The sequence below is a fragment of the Mugil cephalus genome, chromosome 19 (assembly GCF_022458985.1).
Source record: "Mugil cephalus isolate CIBA_MC_2020 chromosome 19, CIBA_Mcephalus_1.1, whole genome shotgun sequence".
Lineage (NCBI taxonomy): Eukaryota > Metazoa > Chordata > Actinopteri > Mugiliformes > Mugilidae > Mugil > Mugil cephalus.
Genome location: NC_061788.1, coordinates 19,077,739 through 19,100,287, shown reverse-complemented (window position 1 = coordinate 19,100,287; position 22,549 = coordinate 19,077,739). Strand labels below are relative to the sequence as shown.

At 41.1% G+C, this 22,549-nt stretch overlaps 1 protein-coding gene across 1 annotated transcript in view; it reads left to right on the top strand.

Moving 5' to 3' along the window:
- Window positions 1-22,549, top strand: part of si:ch211-196i2.1 (collagen alpha-1(I) chain) — a 95,888-nt gene that overhangs the window by 13,537 nt on the left and 59,802 nt on the right. The window contains exons 2-6 of the mRNA XM_047568935.1: window positions 13,520-13,667; window positions 13,900-14,058; window positions 15,940-16,132; window positions 19,115-19,246; window positions 19,628-19,708. Coding sequence (XP_047424891.1) covers window positions 13,520-13,667; window positions 13,900-14,058; window positions 15,940-16,132; window positions 19,115-19,246; window positions 19,628-19,708 — 713 coding nt within the window. The remainder of the gene's footprint in view (window positions 1-13,519; window positions 13,668-13,899; window positions 14,059-15,939; window positions 16,133-19,114; window positions 19,247-19,627; window positions 19,709-22,549) is intronic.

Genomic DNA, 22,549 nt, shown 5'->3' with positions numbered 1-22,549 from the left:
AGTCTAAAGACACACCCGTGCCCCATCTCAGAACGTAAACACCCTCCTCAGGTTGCGTACATTGTAACATGCTTTCGGTGTAACATGAAACATGGAGTAGATACAGAATCGGTTATGTAACCGTGGGAATGTGTTGTTCTAGTGCGGCTCAGGGCTATACGATCCACGGGCAACAGCATTCATGAAAATAAATCTGCAGATCTCTGTGTGCTGACAATTAAAATTTCATTTCGGTCTGTTGAGAAAGAGTTCACGCTCATGTTGTTGTTTTCTCTGGAAATAGCGGCCTCTTTTCTTCGGAACAAGGCTTTTTTTTTTCTCTTCCCATCCCCTGATCGTGTCTTGGTGGATGCCGGTGTTTTGGCCAACATTCACGCGGTTTCACTCCAGCTGTGATGTGTTACTCATTACCTGACTCACCTCGGCCTCCCCAAACCTCCTTCTCTGCTTTCCTCATCTCATGTAAAATGCTAATTTACAGGCCGCCCTGCCCTCTCCACCCTCCCCAGCTTTATTTTTCTAACTGGTATGTAAGACACATGTACCATGACGCCCCCCCCCCATTCTCCTCCTCCTCCTCCTCCCTCTGCTCAACGCCATGTGTTTGCAGGTTCAGCCGACACATTCCTCGTCTGGCCATGTAGTTCTTGGAATTCCCAAAAAAAAGGAGGTCAGAACATGGCTGGGAAGAAACAATAGTGTCATAATAGAGCTAATGAGCACGTAATGACAAATAATTCCTGTGCTCCCGAAGCTGAAGCCTTACAGTAAATCTCGCCTGAAAGGACATCTTGTGTTGGTTGCAGGAAGCCGGCCGATCACTACAGGTGTTGTTTATGTGTCTGGTCAGAGTCCAGCGTAAGAGGCTGGCTCTCTGTAAAGTCAGCTTCTCCAGATGTACTTGTAATTTGTCTGCTAAGACGATTTCACCGTTTTCATCTGTTCTGCGGCCCGCTTAGGTGGGGCCCGGTGACGCAGCCTGTCCCTGGAGCTGGCCGTTCGCTGTGCATCCACTCGGTGAGAAATGAAACATCTCTCATGCAAAGCAAACGTCTCGGCCTCACATCTGTCAAAACACGCGGCTTATTTGTCTCTGCCAAACTCTCTGGATTTTGACACAAAACCTGCGTAGCTTTTAGCGTGAAGGTCTAATTGCGCCTTATTGGGTCTCACAGCCTATTAATAGTTTTTCATATAGACATTTATGAGAAATGTCCCTCTTTAGTAGTAGTAACAGCTATATACATCTATACCTGCCATGTTGCGGTATATTAATGCATCACACCGTCTGAGGTTTTGATGTTAAACCTAAAACCCTCTTCAGTTGTCCTTTTAGTCCCACTAACAGTGACCTCCACCTCGGTGACCTGGGGCCATAACGCTTAGAGGGGAGACTGTCAAACTGTGGAACAAAGTTCTGATTAATGGCCTGGATTCCCAACAGTCAGCCTGTCTTTCTCCTGCCCTCTGCCCTAATGTCATTCCGTAAACATGAGAAGCTAATGTTACGCTCCAGAATCTGTCTCATTTGACTGTTTAATGTCTCAAGTTCAGCACATGGAGCTCAGTGGAACTTGCCTCACATATCCTTAGGTGCTGCCTGTTTACGTCAGTGCGTTATTAAATCAGCTGGAGTCTGATGTACGTTTTGGATTTGCACCTTCGCCAGAAACAACATGGTTTAACTTTGTAAATTGACGAGATGATCTGTGCTTACAAAGACATGTGTCTTTCTGCTTTCTTGTGCATGTACTATAGTATATACAGTAAACCTGCTGACCTGGTACAACCCATCAACAGACAGCAGAGGAAGAGGAAAATTTGCCTTTTTAAACCCAATTCATGATCCTTTCTTAAGACTAGTCAGGTGGTTTAGTTGCTTAAAACTAAAATTGAGCTTGACTCGAACCCCGACCTTCTCGCTGGGAGGCATCAGCACTTCTATGCACTTTTCATGCCATAAATCTTTAAATGTTCATACAGTTAATATTTTAACCCATACACATAATCCTTTATAGTTGTTAACAGAACGTTACTTGGTCTTGTGGTGTAAACTTAAATACCTAAACTAATTCATCATTGTGAATCACTTTAGCCCATATCATCAGTGCTGGTCGGTCCAGCAGAGAATTTGATTTGGGGGTATCTCCATCAAGCCATCCACTTCGTCTGGTGTCCTCTGATCACTTTCCAAACACTAAAAGCAGAGCAGGGAAACCGATGAATGCTGCTCTTCTATGTTTTACTTCTGGAGAAAGCATGGAGAGCATTATCTCAGGGAAGCTGCTGCTGAAATCCTTTGAGAGACTGTAAGCGTGGTTGTTCTTTTTTTTAACAAATGGTGCTAAATGTTGAATTTCCTGTTTGAATTTACCCCACACTAATACTCATGTTACAGAGGGGAAATGTGGAACTGGACATGAGAGTGTGAAGATGTTTATTAGTCTGTCTCTTATTCTGTCATATTAGTATGAAGTGGCTTTCATATGTTTCATAGGTTGATAAGACTTAATACAAATTGTACAGCTGCGTGTGAACTGAAGTGTAGACACAGGAACCTGCACATGTAGCTGTAGTCAGTCTTTATACGACCATAATATTTAATTTATTTTGCTGTAGACTGGCTCCAGTGTTCTTAATGCCCCTTTGAAGGGATTACAACAGCAGTTGAGCGAAAGGAAGGCAGAGCAGGAAGTTTTTATGTCTCCCTCAACCCCTCCAGGACAAAGTAATTAGTTTCTCCAGATAACCGCTCTGAATACAGAGAGAGAATGACCTAATCCTGCATCTCACATGTCTACCCGATGAAAGGCTAAGGTCCTTTACAATTATTTTGCTTGAATACAAACAAATAAGTTGAATGTTTCTCATTTCTATACCTGCAGCACCTGCTGTCAACTACTTGTTGCGAATGATGGTCACATATTATGCCCTCAGATTCTATGAGTAATGCGTTATTGTAAACTAGTGTCAGGTGCTGTTGTATCAGGGCTTATATAAGAGCATGAGTGGGTTCTACTGGGTTCCCCCAGCATTGTACAATGTCTCAGTTTAGCACTATAATCATATGATCAGTTGGATTAAACTGGAGTGGAGGCAGTGTTTCCAGATGTTCACACTGTAAATAATGTAATGTAGTGTATATGCTGAATGTCTTTTGCTTGCTGATAAAACTCTGCTTTGATCAGGGTCCAGATCTCTAGGGTTCCTGTAGCTGAGGATCTTTAATATCACAAGTCCTTAACATACCCTAGAGGTACTGTACTCCCAGTTACACATAGTACACATATTCCCTGCATTTTCTACATGAAGGAATATAGGTAGGTTTTCAAGACGATGACCCATGTATCTGGACTTATATACAGACTATGACTGTTATATTCATTCAGTCCACTTAACTACCTTGAAGCCTGTCTTCAGACAAACACAGATTTCACGTAAACTCTCTACATCCCCTGTAAGGGACCACTCTTGAAATTAAATCACCTGTTGAAATAATATGATGGTCAGTCCACATGTAGTCAGCAGGCTCTGGCTGTTTTAACACAAGGTATTTGCATTAGGGTGCTACATCTGTGAGCACTTCACAATCTGCACTGGAGTCGAAGCTTAGTGTAGCCGTAGATGTGCTCATCACTTAAGGCTTCACTGATGATTGACTGATTGAGATGGTTAGGGACAGAGAGTTTCGTACTTTCCACTCTACATTCCAATTTTCCATCTCTTATTTCCTACTTATCTGGTCTAGTGAGTTCCCCCCTCGATTTCAACCAGGCCAGGTGGAAGTCTTTAATCTTCTTGCTGTTGGGGCTGCCTCCTTTACCAGAGTAGGGGCCAGTAATTGTACCTTGAGCTATCTGTTGGTCCGTCCCGGCCTATTATCGTAATGTGATCCCACCACAGGACAGTGTGGCAGCCGACTCCACTTCCCCTGATTATAGCTGATGGAAGTCAGCCAGACCAGGACGTGGAGAAAGTATGATTTAGACTGAGGGAAGAATGTCTTATCATGTCTCTGGAGTTATCATGACAGTAACCAGTCACCATTAATCAATGCTTCTTCAGGAACAAAGGACTTCTGCTTTGAAATGACTCACAGAAATAATAAATCTTCATTTTGAAGAACAAGGCACAATTAAAGTTGCACAAGAGCTGATTTTCAAACCACATGGGAGGGCTGTCTGACACAAATGTCCTACTAGGAGAACATTTTTTGAATCATCATCAGTCTGAAGGGTTCCTGGGGCTGGGTGCACCAGCTGGCAATCTTACGAGTAGTGTAGGTGTAAAATGCAGACCTAAGTTGAATTAATACCTGTTGCACAACATGGATGTAACTCTAACTCTAGTCTCGGGCAGGTGTAAAGTGAATTCTCTTGAGCGCTCGTGGTAAAAATAAAAGCATAAATCTAGCGGGGCGACTAAAAATGCACATTCAAGCGTGAAAGAGTAAAGAGACTAGTCTTCTGGATTTACATTTACATTGACATAATGTCAGGGGTCTTCAATGCCTTTCAGACCAAAGACCCACAAACTGATGGACAGATTAAGCAGGGACCCCCTTCCTTCCATATTAAACTCTGCCTAGTGCTATTTATAAATATACATTTTTTTTTATCATTTTGCATGATAAAAATATGAATGCCTTGTTGAGACAGCTCCTGTATCACTGAATGAGTGCTGAGTTAAAGATAGTGTCTTCTGCCTCCATTCATCTCTTTACTAAAATATGTTGGATACATGTTAATGTGTAGTATTTAAAGAAATTGAAATTTGTGGGGGAAAACTGTGGGGCAAAATTTAAAAATATATATACATAAAAAAAATGTATAATCAACCAAAGATTTTACAAGCCCCCTGCAGTAGTCCGCGGCCCCCTAGGAGTCATGGAGCTCCTGTTGAAGACCTATGGTCTAGGTTGTTGGCAGTCATTTGGTTATTTTCAGTCCATTGCTTGGCACAAGTGTCAGTTGTGATAAGACTATCTCCAGATGTTTAAGGGATGGCTTTTGTCTCCACCAACTCTTCCCTGACTAGCCAGCTGCTAACTAAATGCCGTTGTTTAATGCTTGGCAGGTGAGTTACAATGGGTCAGCTCTATGGTTTTCTTATCTATATAGTCAATTAAGATACTGAATCTGAAATGAATTTACAAACAATGAATCACTGACATCTGTTGTAGAAATGTCTAAATGAAAGACAGCCTTTAGTCTCAGCGATAACACAAATCACTTTGCTCAGGCTGCTTTGCGTCCGATATGCTCTGGCGCAAGCAAGACTTCAGTATGAGCTTCGGTGTCCCTTGGTATTTTCCTTCATACACTTCGCTCAAAATGTAAACAGCAGAAACGTGCCTGTCTGGGCTTAAGGATGAAACGAGCCCCGCTGTTTAGATCACAAAGTCAATGTGCTGTAGAGAAAGTTGGAACCTGTATCCTGTGTCAGTGACCCTCATTCCCCTACATGCCTGACCCTGACTGGCAGCTGTTTTACCTTCACACCTGCACTTTATCCCATCAAATTCTGTCTGATGGACGTTCATCTGGATATGTAGCACATTATCATGTACATGATCAAGTCTTGAGTTTCTTTAACATGTTTTATTCAAACAAATCAGTTACCACCTGTTTCAGATCATACTATTTTTCCCTCCTTACAGTCAGTAATGAGGCTGAATAATAAATGTACTAATCGCTTGTTTTAGTTTCCTAACTATAAAATAAAAAAGAGAACACTCTAAATGAGCCAATGTGTATTTTAACTGTTAAACACCATGTTACAGTTTATTTGGAAAATGGTCAGATACGCCCAAAGGTCCACATTCAGGTAATGACCAAACCCATGCCTGACTAATTTATCTAAAAATAATATGTAATTTGTGACTTCCTCATTGTTCAACCTGTTTAAATAGCTTTTAGTCAGTCGTCTTCTGATTATGCATATGACTGCAGTGGGCTGACTCAGAGCTTGAATCCAGCCAACACGGATAATTACAGCAACTCTAGAGAGTTACAAAAGTAGAGGAAGTGTAAACTGGCTTTGTTCTGGCCATCCTCTAATGTTGGCTCATGCTTTGACCAGAGAGCTTTGGTAACTACAGTAAGAAACCATTATTAAGCTTGTAAGTTCCCTACTGATGTCTGAGCCAAGGAAAAAAAAAGGTGTATCCACACTTTGGAATTAAGGATTTGGACTGTGGTGGTGTGGAGCGTAGGGCTTTCCTGAGTGTGCCTCACTCTGCTTCACAGTTCAAGAATAACATCCAAAAGAAAATCATGTTCCAGTGTTAATGTTCACACTAAAGCATCATCCGTATGTAATGGAAATTTTTGAATGTTTGAGGTTTTTCGCTCTGGAAAATGAGAAACATGTTCAAAGTTTTTTTTTTTCTTCTTCTTCCCCCCAGTTATGTAAAACGTTTCTGGTTTTAAATTGCTCCATCTGTTGAAAATTTCATTGAATCATTTTTCATTGCTGTCAATGTGATTTTTATCAAAGAATGCATGACTGCATTGTAGACGGTATTCTTTTCTTCAGACTAATTAGGTGGGTACAGTCTATGGATGATTTATATGCTGCGGTTACTGAGACTCGACTGGAGAGACGCTGTGTGAAGCCAGCAGCTATACAGTGCACAGTGTGTGTCTAAGGGGCTTTCACAATGGACTCCATCCAAAAACCATTGCAGGAACACAGACAGATTATACTGTTGATTGTTGTCTTTTCTTTTCTTTTTTTAAAATTTCATATAGATTTATTTCACATTACTGTACTATGCAGACAGAGAAGCATGTCCCAGCGGGTAACCATATTGTTGCCTAAACACTCTACAGCTGAAGAGGAACTAAATTAAAATGAATATGTTCTGTAATATGTTGATTATCTTTATTGTGAATGTATGAAAGCAGGTCCAAATATGCAAATCTGCGCGAAGCATGTAAGAGACAGTGAACAGCCATTGTTTCATAGCTAGTCTCAGAATCACGTATAGAAATGTGCTGGATGAATGAAATGATGTTGCATAACAGCGAAATGCAGAGTTCATGAGAACCGTATGTGCGTCTCATAAACAGAAACCAATATGGAAACAGGGCCATATGTGATTTACATATAGTCCATAATAAGATGTTTAAACTGTAGAGTGAGATGATTCAAAACTGATTTTCTGTATTGTAAAGTTCTTAGTGTTGTCGAGCAAATCAAAGGAGCAAATAAATGTAGTAGTCATTGAAGAAGAGTAAATACAGGATTAGTGTGGTGTTTTTGGACGATTTGTTTGCGTGTCTCCCCCAAGGCTTTTGTATTTTTTTAGTGTGACAATGGTGGATCGTCATGAAGGCTTTTGTTTATTATAAAGATTTTCACTTTCCCTCATCACAGGGCAACAGATTTATGGGGAGGATCAGAACGTGGCACGCTAACAAAAACAGATGAGGCGCTTTGCAGTGACTGGGGGCATTTAAAAAGGATCACACGCAGCTGTCTGGGTTTGCGACTTTCAGAACTCTTTTTTTGTTCCTGCTACACTGTACGCTCTGGGTGCTCAACTCTTTGTGTTTACGTCTCTGGCTTTCGATACAATCTGATTTGAGGGATTGCTTTGGCCGGGGGGACATTTGTGTTCTTCTCCAACATATAGATGTTGTTTGGTCTCGGCCTAGCGCTTGAAGATATTGCCAAAAAGTATTTCAAGTATTTCATATTTGACATGTTGTATAATGACTTCATTGCCCTGGGTTCTTTTATGTTGCAGTCACAGCTGAAAGTGAGGAAAGAGGTTCGGCTTATAACAAACTAAGTTTTGGAAGGCTAAAGTGTTTATAGCTGTTGTGAATGGCCGCACCGATGGTGGGTCAGGGGCCTGGCTTCATGAAGGGTGATGTTGTGTAACCGTTTAAACTCCGTATGTCCCTTTAAGCTACGGCGTCTGATATTAAATTATCACAGTTGGAGGGGGTGTATTTAATCCAATTGAATTTTATTTATATGGCATCAATAACCATAGAAATTGTGTTGAGACTCTTTACAGAACCCGGAGCAAGTAAAGAGGAGAAGGTGGCACGGGCAAACTCCATTTTAACAGGAACAAAGCTCATGTGGCAGGACCCATCTGCTCGAGGCCAGCAGACAGAAAAAGTGAGACAAGAAACAAGGAGGAGGAGGAGGAGAAGGAGGAGAGAGCAGTAGGAAGAGCCAGAGCCAGATGATACATACATCTGTCATACGTACATAAATCTGACTAAAGCGTACATGTGGAATCTAATCATGGTACAAAGAAAGCGCAAGATCCCGCTTATCCGTGTTACATGAGAGACTGACAATAAATAAAAAATGGTGTTTAAAATGTTAATTGTAGAAACATTTCGAGGGTATCCATGGTGCTCATAAAGTTACTCAAACAAGAGCACAGTGGCATTAAACTGTCAGTGACAGCAGTAGCTCCGTTACAGATGAGTCGGCCGCTGTGGGAGATCACAGGTATTTAAGCAACGACAGCAGAACGCAAAAACATCACATCTGCTACAGCCCCATAAAACATACTACTGTTACGACCAGGCTGGAGCGCTGCGACATAAAGCGGAGACATGACGACAGACTAAAGGGTTCATTTCATCAAAAAGACAACAAATGGGACGTGGTGAGCCTCGGATGCACGTGAAAAGTGTTGTCTCCTAAACCATGTCTTTCACCCACAGTTGGTTGGCTCAAATAATTAAACCCATACTCATCAGACAAAGGCATGACTTTTCATTCAATAAGAATGACAACGTTGGGTGTCTATATGTTTTTCCACTTTGGCTTCATCCAGTATCAAGGTATATGCAAATCTTTTAATTGCCCGATTAACTAAAAACACTTGGCATGTTCATATCTTCAATATGATCACACGTTGCTGGAACAAACTGTTCAGTCAAGTAGTCTCAAGTCAGAATGATCGCTGCTGCTAAAGTCCCTGAGCAACTGAGCCTGCGCTAAGTCCTCACTGTTCACACATTCACAGGACTCCAACATCTGTTTTACTTTTGCAGGAAACAGAACAAGCATGATTGGCAGCCCCCTCCTCCCTCCCTCGCTCCCCCCACATCTTAATGGCTTGATCCTTTGATTACAGAGTTGGGGGGAAAAACACATGAGTGTATTCCTAGGTTTTCCTTGAGGGCACGGGCTGGCACGTGAAATGCTCTTTCATGAACTCTCCCACACAAGTGGGGCTTAATAAACACCATCAAAGCATTAGATCAGTAAGTGTGTGAGAACATTTTCCACTTCCTGGGGCTGTAAATTACTGCTCATTTAGATACTGTGGCATCAACAGTCCTTCACAGTCCTCAGTGGGACAGAGGAACTAGTGGGTTGTGTGACGGATGCTAATGATGTTATCATGGTTCACTGCAATTTGTAAATTGTGTCAAGCTTATGTCACGGTACGACAAAATGGACATCCGGAAATTAGAGATTTTCTTATTAACTATACAGCATGTATTCATGTGTGCTTTACGTTGAATGTCTTTGACAAGTTCGAAGACAAAAAAAATTAAGCATTACTCGAGCATTACATGGCCATTCAGCGACAAATCAGTTAGCTCATAGAGGCTACCTCATACTATTAACTACATCTAGACCTGTAATGAAGAGTATGTCCCGTTCTGTGCTGTTGAAATATTGAAATTAAAGTGAAAAAAATGCCATAAATAAAATAGTTATTTAACATTACTGCTGCACTTCATGCATACAGTATGTTATCCCTTTATCGAGAGAATCACTGGACGGCACAGTGGGGCAGTGGTTAGCATTGATTCACTGGTGATACTAAATTGGTCGTAGGTGGGAGTGTCAATGGTTGTCTGTCTGTCTGTCTGTCTCACCCAATGCCAGCTGTGATGGGCCTTAGCGACCCCCCCACAACTAGAGGACAAGCACTTGCAGAAAATGAGCAGACGAGTGAATCATTGTGTTTTAAAGGCATTGCTCCATATATTTTCCAGAATGCATCCGAGCCTCAAGTTCAGCAAGTTATTTTTTAACTCAAACTGCAGACATTCATAGTGAATTTGAACCTTGATGAAGTGCAGCTTTTTAAACTCACAACTTTCTTTTGGACTGGTGTGACTCAATTCAACTCCTGAACAAATGACCTGAGCTGAGCCCAGATAGAGGGGCGGCCCAGTCTTCTTGCAGTTGCTCCCCGGAGCGGTTCATTTGCAGCGTAAACACACGTCCCAGTACAAATACCTTATACCTTATTTGCGCCACACGACAGATGTGTGTGGTAGCAGCAGTGCGCCTTCTCATTAACTATACATAAACATTGTTTTCCACACACAGCCTAGATGCTTAATCAAACTGAACATGTGGTCGAAATACAGAACACTGGTGCATGAACCAGAGAACAGAAAGAAACGGCAGTGTTGCTGCTGCTGCTGCTGCTGCTGCTGCTGCTGCTGCTGCTTCTGGTGCTGCTCCATTTTTAGATTATTCCCTGATTTCCTGAAATCCAATATTTCCTGCAAAATCATGACAAAACTGTTTACAAGAATGCGATGTTGAGGGCTGGTCAGAACTTTATCTTGATTGCACTGTCTTGTGTCCCTGAATTGGAACGAGACAGTTTGTTTTCCTGCCGACTAGCAAAATCTGCAGCCGCGTGTATGTTTTCAGACTGTAAACCTGCTGTCTCAGAAACACTCTGGCAGAATTTCTATATGTGGCTTATTCACTTGGACTCAACGATACGGAGTCCCCCTCCCCAAGAAAGAAAAAAGTCAAAATTTTGTAGAAAAAGTAAAAAGTAGAAAGTAAACCTTTAAACTATGTGTGACAATATCCAGGCTACTGTTCACATGCAACAGTCCATAAATAAAAAAAAATAAAATTATAATACAATTTTAAATTCTTACTATTAATTATTAATTTGGCCCAATACCATTTGCATACAGTACTGCCAGTTTAAAGGTCTACTTTCTACTTTTGGCTTTTCAAAATTTTGACTTTATTCTTAAAATTTCAACCTTTTTTCTTCAAGTGCATGATAGATTTTTTATTTTTTTTCTCGTGGGTGGCCCTAATGCTCTTTCATACAAGGATGAGCTGATTTAATTTGATGGTTAAAGATCAATTCCACACCAATAATACAGTACAATCATGAAGGGATTATGCTTTTTATCGAACAGGTCAAAGGTTAACTTCACTGTGACATCATAATGTTCTGCAAAAAAAAAAAACACTTAGCAAAGTCCTTCAGCCTTCACAGCATATGTCATACAAGTCTGGACAGTCATACATAGATATAAACTCCAGTTTGTTTAACTGGCGTACAAGAATCACACAATCATAAGTCTGTTATTATAGTTTCCTTCATTTGTTGGCCATGTATCTTTGGATGAACCAGAAAGGTTGTTATGATAGAATGTTTCTTGTGATACACGATATGTTTCCCTCGAGCAATTCCTTAGAGCTGCTGAGTGTGACCACTCTGCTCTCTCTAGACCAGTGATCTGTCTGGATCTGCTGTCAGGAAAGACTGTACGGGGCAAACGTCTGTAAAGCCGCTGACAGGTGTGATTCATTTATTAAAATGCTTGAGATGAGAGGGGATTAATCTGCTTGAGCAATCCTGTAACTCTGGAAATTGTCCAGAGGCAATCAGAAACATGTTCATACTGTGGTGGTTAAATCAGAGGGTTATGTATAAGTGCTGCCATTGTAATCTGTAGACACCATGCTGCTCATGTAGACTGCTCTGACAATGGTCTTTAGTCGGAGGGATTTTTTTTCTCACATGTATCTCAAATGCACCTCCCATGTTAGCCCAAGTAGTCTTGGACCCACCTCTTACATAATGACATTGGCATTTTGTTTCAGAGCAGTCTCGGTCAGTTCCCAGGTTAGAGTGCGATCAGCCTACAACAATACGGGTCTTTTTTTAAACCGTGACTCACCTTTTCCAAACACGATGAAAAGCTGCGTTCATAATCCTCAGAATGAAGTTGTTCAGGCGCAGGGTAATCAACAAACCCACCTGTGGACAGAGACATGACGAATGGCTAATATGTGGTAAAAATAAAAGGCTCTCGTATAACTTATGTGGTGACAGGAAATAAGCCAGTGGGTGAGGGGTAGAATAACATTTGTGACTGCAGGGCACAGAAAAAAAAAAAGAAGAAAAGAGGATGGAATTTGTGGCAGCTCTCTGCAACTTTAAAAGTCAAGTGCACCACAAGTGTTTTTATAAATGTACCACATGTTCATAAAGGTAGAGATTTCCTATTTTCCTTGTCCTAAAGACACTCTATAACAGCAGTGGTTGTGATGCCATCACCTTTCTCTGATGGTCAGCTCCCCTTATTTGAACAAAAATCTTCCACGAGGTCTCACCGTGGATCGTGAAACTGGGTTGGATACTTAGACCTTTGATTAACACACTGAGTGGAACAATTTGTGTCAAAATCTACACTCCTTCGCCAAGTCATAACTCAAAATTGACATGATACATACATTTCTAGAGTGTGAGCTTTCCAGTGATGTCAGCTTAGAAACCGAACAGGAGACACTCCCATGGTTGTCTGAAAATCACCACAATTGTATGTTTTGTTCAGTATCAAAGTAATTTCCAAAAACAAGAGCAAATGAAGACATTTTGACACTCATACAAGTAGCTTCTTTGGCTGTAAAAGACTGGTGGGGAGTCAGGGTTTAAATAGGAACATGTGACATGGTTTCAGAGAGGAGTCAATGAAGCGATCTTTGTCAAATTGGAAAATCCTTTTCCGAACAGAGGAGGACAACTCAGATATAATCAATCATTTTCCAACACAGCCTACATAGCCAACATCTGTACCCCGAGAAGTTTTAACAAGTTGAGGCTGGAGTCTTTGGCCAGTAATGCAGCTTTAGAGTACTTTAGAGTTAAAGGAAACCCAAGATCAAAACAGCTTCCTCCAGCTACAGGTAAGTTTCTGGTAGTCAACAGACCCTAGTCATGCAATATTCTGATGGACAGATGTTCCCATTAAAAACCCAACTCCCCACTTGGTTTTTATAATGAAAAAGCTATTTAGATGAGTGGTGAAACGTTTCAAGTATAGTTTCCCTTGTTAGCTTGCTAGCTTGCTTGCTTGCTAGCTTTATTTTGTGACCTGGATGATGGAGAACCTTCATAGACATCCATTAATACACAGGATGAAATGTTACAATCCCTTGCCCCAAGATCCGAGGCAAAACATATTTAGAAGCCAAGTCCAACTCAAAAACTGACCAGCAGGCTAGCAGACAGCTACCAATTAGCAATCAACAAAAAGACACCAGCTAACTAGCCTAGCCAACAACAACAGGTAATATGTGGTAGTTGTATGTATATCTGTGGGTAAAAGGAACTACTAATAGCTATGCCATACTTTTTATGGACTTGCTAAAATGTTAAAATAATTATAGTATTTAAAGCTTCCTAACAGATTCTTTTGGGGAGATTGGGAAACCACACTTAATGAACATTTTTGCTTTTATTTGTTTCTCAAAACAGATGAGGTGAACATTCTGCTGGAGCTTTCTCATCAAGTGTCCAACAGCACCAATGCCTCCCTGACTGTGGACGCCAGTAAGTGTCCAATTCTACATGTTGGACAGTACTCAACGTTGGGTCTCCCTCTGCGACACATCTTCACTGATGGGTATGGTTTCTTCTACACCGCATATGTAGAATCTTACATGCCATACTACAATGTTAAAGTAAAGGCTATAATTGTCTCCAGTCTTAACGTCAGTCAGTGCTTTATATTTATGATGTGACTGTGTTTATAGTATAGTTCCTTCCCACGGTTACAGCTTATTTAAGAAAACCTGCTGGTTCTACTTATGTTTTGAGCATCAGTTACATGTCAGATGCTGTGCGTGTGTGTTCAGGTTTGCAGATGAGTTTAGTTTACTGATGCAGCTGCGGAGTCCTCAGAGAGAAGAATACAGCGTCTTCACCATGCTCAGCCCCGACAGCCACGTTATGCTGCAGCTGCGGATCAGCGCGTACGCCGTCATCTTCATAGGAACTCAGCAGCGACACTATGAGTAAGCCCACTTCACCCCCCTTTCTTATCCCAACCCCCAAATTAATACAGATTGGGTGTTGAGTGTTGTGAAATGTCTCTTTATTCACGATTAATTGATTCAAAGGGCTCTTTATTCACCCGTGCGATAACTCTGAACTACTGCATGCTTTTTATTCATTATCTAATATCCAAAAAATCCAGATGTGGAGATGATTACAATATGTCTCAGGTTGATAGAGGCCGGCTCATGCCCAGTCCTGCTTCTTGGCTCCGCACAGACGCATTTGCATACATGGAGGAAACTTCTATGGATGTGTTTTTGTTTGCAGCGTGTGCGCTTCAGCTTTACGACTCAGCTTGTCTCTTTGGTGAAATGATTTATTAGGTGTCTCTTGGCACGTTTGTCCTTTTCAGGAACCACATAGCTCGAAGCAATACATCACAGCAAGACAGCAAACTGAAATGGGCCTATAGATAGACACGCAGAGATATTGTACTTATCTTGTATGATTAGCAAATGAATGGTTTTATTTTAATGCCGCATGTCCGTCAAGCTTGATTTCCACATATGAAACGTGACTTCCAGTTAGACCTCTATAGAATGCTAATGACTCTTTTAGATGTGAAAGCTCCTCTCCTCCTCCTCCTCCTACATTTTACAGATTATACATGAATCCTTACACTGACTTTACACATCAGCACGCCATCTTTACATCTTGGGGAGTGCTGATGTAATAAAAGAACAAAACCAACTTGTCTGAAAGAATTGGTGGTGTGAAAAATAAGTCTCCACTCGGAGTCTGTTTTGAGCAAACAAGCTCTGACAAACACTGTGTGCCGTTCTGTTTATTTATTTTTTCAGTGAAACAAAAATCTGTTAATGGAACTTTAATGTTGTTTAGTTGAGTATCTGCATTTTTGTTGATTCCTTTCTAGCAACTTATTGCAACATCTCTCCAGAAAAAAAACAACATTACCCTCAGGGCAGTCAAGGTTACAGCTCCACGACTCTTAATATGGCCAATAATCGAGTTTTAAGGTGTAAAATGTGTTTTATGCAGTACCTTTCTCAGAGGGATTGCTGTAGTTTCTGTTGAATACCCCTGAGAAACTGATGAGCCGTGATGTGATGGATGTACCAGATATTGTGTTTTTACTTTACTCAAAGGGCTTAAACTTGAGTATAAGCAAAGAGGGGAGCCATTATAAAAACACTAGCTAATAAATAAGAATATCACGGTGCTATGGTTGATTGTTACCCAGACTTTTTGTCATTTCTGTGGCACATGAACACTGGAGCAGCAAGCATTCATAACGATGCTACAAGGTAGGCTAGTTAGACACCAGCTAACTAGCCTAGCCAACAGCACTAGGCTAAGAATAAAAACTCTCTCTCTACTTTCTCTGGCTATGCTACTTCTTTTTATGTTGGCTATGGTGACTCCTACCCCATCTTATGGGACAAAGTGGTAAGCATAGCTGGTTAGCATGATAACTTCAGCAGATATCTTTGCAACAACATACTCAGATGTCTCTGTTCATTTTGAATTATTTAAACTTTCATCTTTTGGCGGTCTAAAAAATGGTCGCTTTGAACAGATATTTCTAGATGAAAGTGGGCATTGTTTACATGTACATAGTGGACTCCTATGTCCTACTTATTCTATAAATGGGGCTAGGCACACACATACCCACTCCACATGTGGACACTACAAAACATAATGGCCACCTACAGATATATTTTATATTTGTTTAGCTGAACTGCATTGGAATATGCAGAATCCAAATATTCCCAGTGCCCAAAGATTACTTAAACTTATGATTTTGTTTCTTTTTGAAAGAATGTCAAGACACATTAAACACAAGACGTGCAATTATATAATGTCTGTGTCTGTGCCAGATTCCCAGTCAGCGGTCTGTCCGACGGAGAGTGGCACCATGTGGCTGTCAGTGTGTCTAGTGTGCGGCTGGCACTGTACGTGGACTGCTCTCTGCTGGAGAGTGTGGACTGGGTGTACCATGGTATGGGGGTCAGCACCGACGGGCTCCTCATGGTTGGAGGCATCATTGAGGGCTTTGAGACTCCATTTGAGGTACGTAGATTTTCTTTTTTCATCTTGGGGAAGGGTGGGTGGGTCATTGATAAAGTGGCAGCACTCTCAGACCATACTGGGCAGACTCTAGATCCAAACTAACAAGGTGATCCCGCCCGTATCCCCGGCAAAATAGCGTCAGTTTGGCCAGTGCAAGGAAGTGGAGACATGTTGTCCATATTTGTACAATCTATGGTCCTACGGACAAAGGCATGAACACACAAGGCGCCCTATGACTGTATTATTCCCTTCTCATCACAGACACAAATTGTGTAGCCCAGTGATGCTTAGATACCATGTGTTTGTTTTGAAGTGTTCTTAGAAATCCATGTAACATTGTCAAATATCAACTGCAAGCCCTCCACCAGTACCCCCAAGGAAACACTGACAAGTGTTTGGACAGAGGACTATTAACATTTAAGCTGACAATTTATAAATTGACTTTTTCTTTAGAATTTTCCAATCCACAAATGTAACCATAGTTACACTTGATCTCCAGGGCAAAAACTGAAACTCCTCCATTAAAGGTTGGTTTTATTATTACTGTTATACACGCTGCTTTCCTTTGTGGATGTCTCAGTTACTGTAAACGTGTAGCCCGAGGACTGGAGCGAGCAGTGCGACGGTATCACAGTGGGGGTGATGAAGAGCGTCATAGAAGCAGCATCTGGATTAGTTCTTAGTCTCAAATAAAATGGATGCTCCGTTTGCGTATATCCCGTGCTGACAGGTTTTTACAGCGCTCCAAGGGCAAAGCACTTCCACACTCGGAGGTGGCGACAGGCTTGTCTTGGGACAATCTGGTGTAAAATGCACAGTTAAACTATATATAACTGTACTTGACTCTCATCTGGAACTCTAACCACAGGTCTGAGAGATATTAAGAAGAAACCTAGGACATAGACAAAATGGGAGCTAGTTTTCAGCTATATGTGCTGAATATTTCTGGCTAGCTAGTCAGGAAGCTTATTTTGTTCCAGCTAAATTAGAATGAAGTAGTAGTTGACTGATCCAAACACGCGTAATTTTACTTATAACACATGTTTAGGAAAGCTGTATCAACTTCTATGTTCTGCTAATAATTAGCAAAGAGGGTGTTGAGTATGATTTAACTTGAACTTCCTTGTAACTGGAAATTCATCTGTATTGTTTATCTGCAAAAGGTTGCCTGCACCAAACTTGGAGCTTAATGAAACGCTACATTGTTCAGTTTTATAGGTCAGTGGTGTATGCGCACAAATAAGCTGCTTAGACCTTGCAAATGCATTGGAAAACATTGCATAGCCATATACACTGCTGCTCATAAAGTTTGAATCATTTTATTACCCCACTTTTATTCCTATACAAATCCCATTGTCATGAGAAGACATAAAAAAAACGACATAAAAAAATGCTTATTCCAACTGTATGGGCGACAGTACATACCAGCTATTAGCATCTGCTCTAGAGTGACTGCTTAGTTATAGCAGCGATATTCCAAATCCTGACGCTGCTTGTTGTTTTGAGGGTGGGAAGCCAGACAGTTATTTTTCTTTTACAAAGTACTTATTTTACAAGGAATCTTTTGAGAGAGTTTCAACTCTTTTAAGTCTTAGTTGTAGCAGAGCTTGAGCGGAGATGAGCATAACACATTGCGACGATTGGACATGTTCCACACAAATCAACACATTTGCCTAGATGATGGCTAGTTCATTGTGCTTCTCTGTGATGCTGCTCCGTCAGTTGCGTCTGTGTTTGATTTGAAACCTTTTACTTGGCTCAATCACAAAAGTCTTAATAAACATTTATTTTCCTGCATGAACGTGTTCAGCACATGTACACATGTGCTCAGTAGACATGTGGTGCTTGATCCAGCTCATTTCCGGGTAGTTACGGCTTGGTTCTTCTGCAGAGGACATGAAACACCTCAGAAACTATACGCAGTGATGTAGCTCTGCATACAAACATAAAATAAAATAAAATAAAATAAAGTAAAATAACACTTCTCAGGTGGAGTTCCCTCAAAGTCATCATGTACAGTATGTCTCCCACTTTCAGTTTGTTGAAATTAGTTTTTCATTACGTAATCGTGGACCAGCTTGCTTGGATTTGGCTGAATGAGGAGACATTTATATAAGTCATTGTATCATTGTGGTACAGTTTATTTAACACATGTATGGTTTCACTTATCTTAACGTAATGCTTAGCTGCCTTTAAACAAAGAACTACGCTGGTACTCTTTTACCACACTGTTACTTGTCAAAGGGTGGAGGTTTGCTGATGTTTTGCTTGGCCTGATGAACTGATGTGAAATGCATGACTTGCAGTAAACCGCCGGTGTGTGTGTCAAAGCCCGTCCTCCTGTTTTGTATATTTGTGTGCATTTGTAAGAATATTTGTCCTCGAGATGCAGATATAACACAGCCTTTGCCCGTTCATGTTGGTTCAGTTTTTGCATATTTACATTTTATCGTTAACTCTTATTATGGTTTGACCAACAGTGAATAAATGATTGGTGGCAATGAGGCAAAAATAAATAAATAAAAATAAAATAATCAGTGCTCTTTGTAGACGCGTGAGGAGAAAAAATCTTGATGTTTTGTGGTAATTTCCTAGTGGCAACCCGCAGGACAGAAAAATATCAAAAATAATAAAGTTAGAACTTCAGTCAAATGACAGTTACTGTAGGAACCTGTTGAAATGTAGTCACCGACACTCTTGTTGCTGCTATTGTTTTTGTGCATCCTGAGTTAGCATTGCAATTATTATGATTTTTTATATATATTGTGGGAATTGTTTGCAGAAAAATAAATCAACTCAATATCATCCTGAAAAATGTGTTAAATGAACTCATATTATGTAACAAGCCAAATGTCCAGATTCCATTTTAGGAACGACCAGGAAATTAAGTTACATTTGCATTTTTAATGCTCTGTGTGATGAGGATGTTTTGCCTCCACTCTTCATGTTTGACTTGAGTATTTAATGTCTTTGCCTCCGCAGGGTCACCTTCGGCAGCTGGCCTTCCTGATGGGTGACCCAGACGCCGCCCGGCAGCACTGCAGCCACCACCCACCTCGGTGCACTGGCGCCCCCAAGCCTCCTCGCTCCCCACGCACCGACCACGCTCTGGAGGTGAGGAGAGACGCCTGAAGAAAAAGGATCAGGAAAACTAGAGAAATCAGCTCTTTGCATCTTTTTTTGGTTTTGACTTGTGTGCTGTGTACACAGCAAAGCTCCGACTTGTCACTGAGGAGAAGCCTGATGTCTTTAAAGCCCACAGGGCAGACACGCAGGCTCCTGCACTGTCAGCAGCACCTGTTAAATACTATGGTATAAGCATTTTAAAAGCTCATCGGAGGATTTTGAATTTGAAGATCTTTGCTGACTCCTGTGGTTGTGACCCAGTCTGGTGAATTTAACAGCTCGGGGTGTTTGGTTGTTCATCGCCGTAGCCTTGAGCTGGCTTTGATTGTGGTTTTTAAATTTAGAATTTGTCGTCTCTGTTTCCACAAGAATCTGTTGCTGTCCTCAAATGACCTGGAAGACCTGTTGGGCGATCCCAAGGATGACTTCTTTTTGAGCTTTGGCCAGACCGTAAGTAGGACATTTAGTATCTGAATCATTGCCCAGAATATTTCTCTGTTCAATTGGGTGTCAAAAACAAATAAACAAACATGCAGTTGCTTGGTTTCACAGCTGTGTCCCAACGCTCTTGTTTGAGAGTGTGTGCAGCTGACCAGTCGTCACAGTAATTATACCCAGCTGTGGACAGGCCGGCAGTTACATAAACCAACCACTGGTCTGGTTTCACTTGCTTCATTTTTTTGGAATGAGTTTCTGTGTATGTGAAACCACTAGTCCAGTGTCATTTATTGGTGTTGTGGTGCAGAGTTTCAAGGGTCAGGGGCCACATCCAGCAGCCCCACCCCCCTGTCCTTAGTTAACTGGTACAGTGAGTGAATAAATGTGAGTAGATGCCCTGTAACATGCCTTTGTCATCAGTCAGTGTCTTGTCTTTGTTGTGGCCTGGAAAAGGGTTCATCTGGACACTAAAGCTAAACGATAAATAACAGCACAGGCTAATTTCTTTTAATCTTTACCAAATGCAATCTGGAAACGGACTGGGGGAAAAATCTGACACATAACTTGCACGGAACAACTTTGCAGCGCAGCCGCTCTATAATTTTCCTTTCTTTATTACTTATTTGTATTTAGGAAAATCTGCAGCTTGTCTAAATCAAAATCAGCTCTCCGCTTTATTTTAAAAAGTTTAACTGTTTGGTGATAATCAGTATCAAACAAAAGCAGCTCGCCCCAGGGCAGAAAAACAGCACAAGTGGTGAGCAGGGCAGAGACACAAGTGGCGTTAAAATGCGATGCTAATTCAGTTGTAAAAGCTCCAATTACAAGTCCCTGCCTTTGTCTGCATCTTATCAGATCGAGCTGCCTTATTCTCAATAAAACCCAACGCATTTGTTTCTACTTCATCGCCATGCTGCTGATGATCAGCGCTTTAATTTGATCTGCTTCTCCACAATGGTTTTCCTTATGCCAGCTTGTACAGTGTATTTGGTTCTGTTGTGAATGAACCTGATGTAGTTCAGACCAAACAAAGTCTAATTCTTGATATACATAAACTGGCGCTTGGAGAGTTAGCCATGTTTCTGGGATCTGCACATGTTTAAACTAGAAATAAAGTAGAAGATAGAAGCAAATCTGGTTTCACTTAAAACTTTTGTGTCTATAGAACAATAATAATCAGAGAAGATCTGTTTTTCTTTAAAGTATGGGCTAGTGCACACAGCCAGCAGAGCTACCACAATTTTGAAGGTAAAAAAAAAAAAAAAAAAAAAACCTAGAGCATGCCTTTCCATCCTCCTAACACAACCATGCAGAGTCTTCTGCATCAGGATGAAATTGGGATGCCTTTGTGATGATGTAGATGCCGAAGAGCTGTCCTGCTGTTTTGTGTTGCGGAGGAATAAGCTGCACCAGATCAGTCTTAATGGTGTGTGAATCTCCTTTGGCTGCAGCTCATTCTTCTTATCTGTCTTTCTCCGGTCGTCTGTTTCCATTTTTATTGTCAAAGTGTCTGATTCTGTCTCGTCTGGATGCCTCTGTCCCTCTGTGTGTCACTACCCCTCTAAACATTAGTGTCACTCTGTTGCTCCAGAAATTATCCTGCCGGTGCACACGTCTGTTACGCCTGTCACTTTGTGTGTTCAAATTCATTTCAAAGTGTTACTGCTTATTTAGAAGGGACCTGAAGAGCATGCCTCCCTGGCTGTATCCCAATTAGATCGAGCATGTGTCTCCTGAATGTAGCTAGAATTAAGACTAAACCAGGTGAAGGAGAATTTAATCACTGTGTTTATTGATTAAATGGAAAAAATACTAAACAGATGAATAGTCTTGTAGGAAGTAGTAAATTAGAGGATCAGACAAAGATTCTTGACACAGTCCTTTTTCCCTGCAGACTATGTTTCTCATTAAATCCATGAGAACCAGACCTGTGGCCGTACAGCTGCCCTGTCTCTGGTTCTGCTCCATTTCAAAAGAAAAAAAAAAGTTAAACAACTCTACTACATTTGCGAGGCACGTTTCTCTTTGGGTAAAGGTCTGCTGCTGTCGCCTCTGAGACGTAACATTTCTGATGTGAGGCCGCGTAGTTGGCGTTTCCTGACTTTGATGCACGTCCTGTCTGGGGCCTCTCTTGACAGGCATTCTCCGTAGAGACGTGGCTTTCAACCAGTTAATCTGCAGCTCCTCAAATCTGCAAAGATGTTAAACACTCCTGGAGGTCAGGGACCTTAGCTAAACATATAATTACAAAGACAGAACTATGAACTTCGGAATATGTTGATGGCTTTGAACTGAAAGAATCAAGGGGTCCCACATTAGTCAGAGTTCCTCTAGCTTGCAAATTGTAGCATAATTGTATCTAAATTCACTTTGTCGTTTACAGCTACTTAAAAGTGGGGATATGCTGCTGTTCCTTGACGTATTTGCCAGACTTTTGTTTGGCACACAAACACTTTAAAACTCTAGAAATAGAATATACAAAAGATACATATAACACAAACTATATGATAACTAGTGCAAATACCAGTGTGCAAATGAGAGTGTAAACAAGGAATTGAAATGAAAAGAGAAAATGAAAAAGTGAACAGTGGATTGTATGACATCATTATAGACTCCTGTCTGCTGTCTGATGCCAGCATCAATGGTAGAGAAGGAGAGAGAAGAGCATGACATAGCTTGTCTTTGATTGTTTCCCCCCCTGAACGTCACCAGGCAACTAAATGCAGACTGTTGCAGAGCTTTTTGTTTTATTAGTACTTATAACACCACTTATACCTGATCACTAAAAGCTGCATCTGTCACAGAGAGAAGGGAACTCACACGCCTGTTGACTCGCCTGGTGTTTTCTAGAGA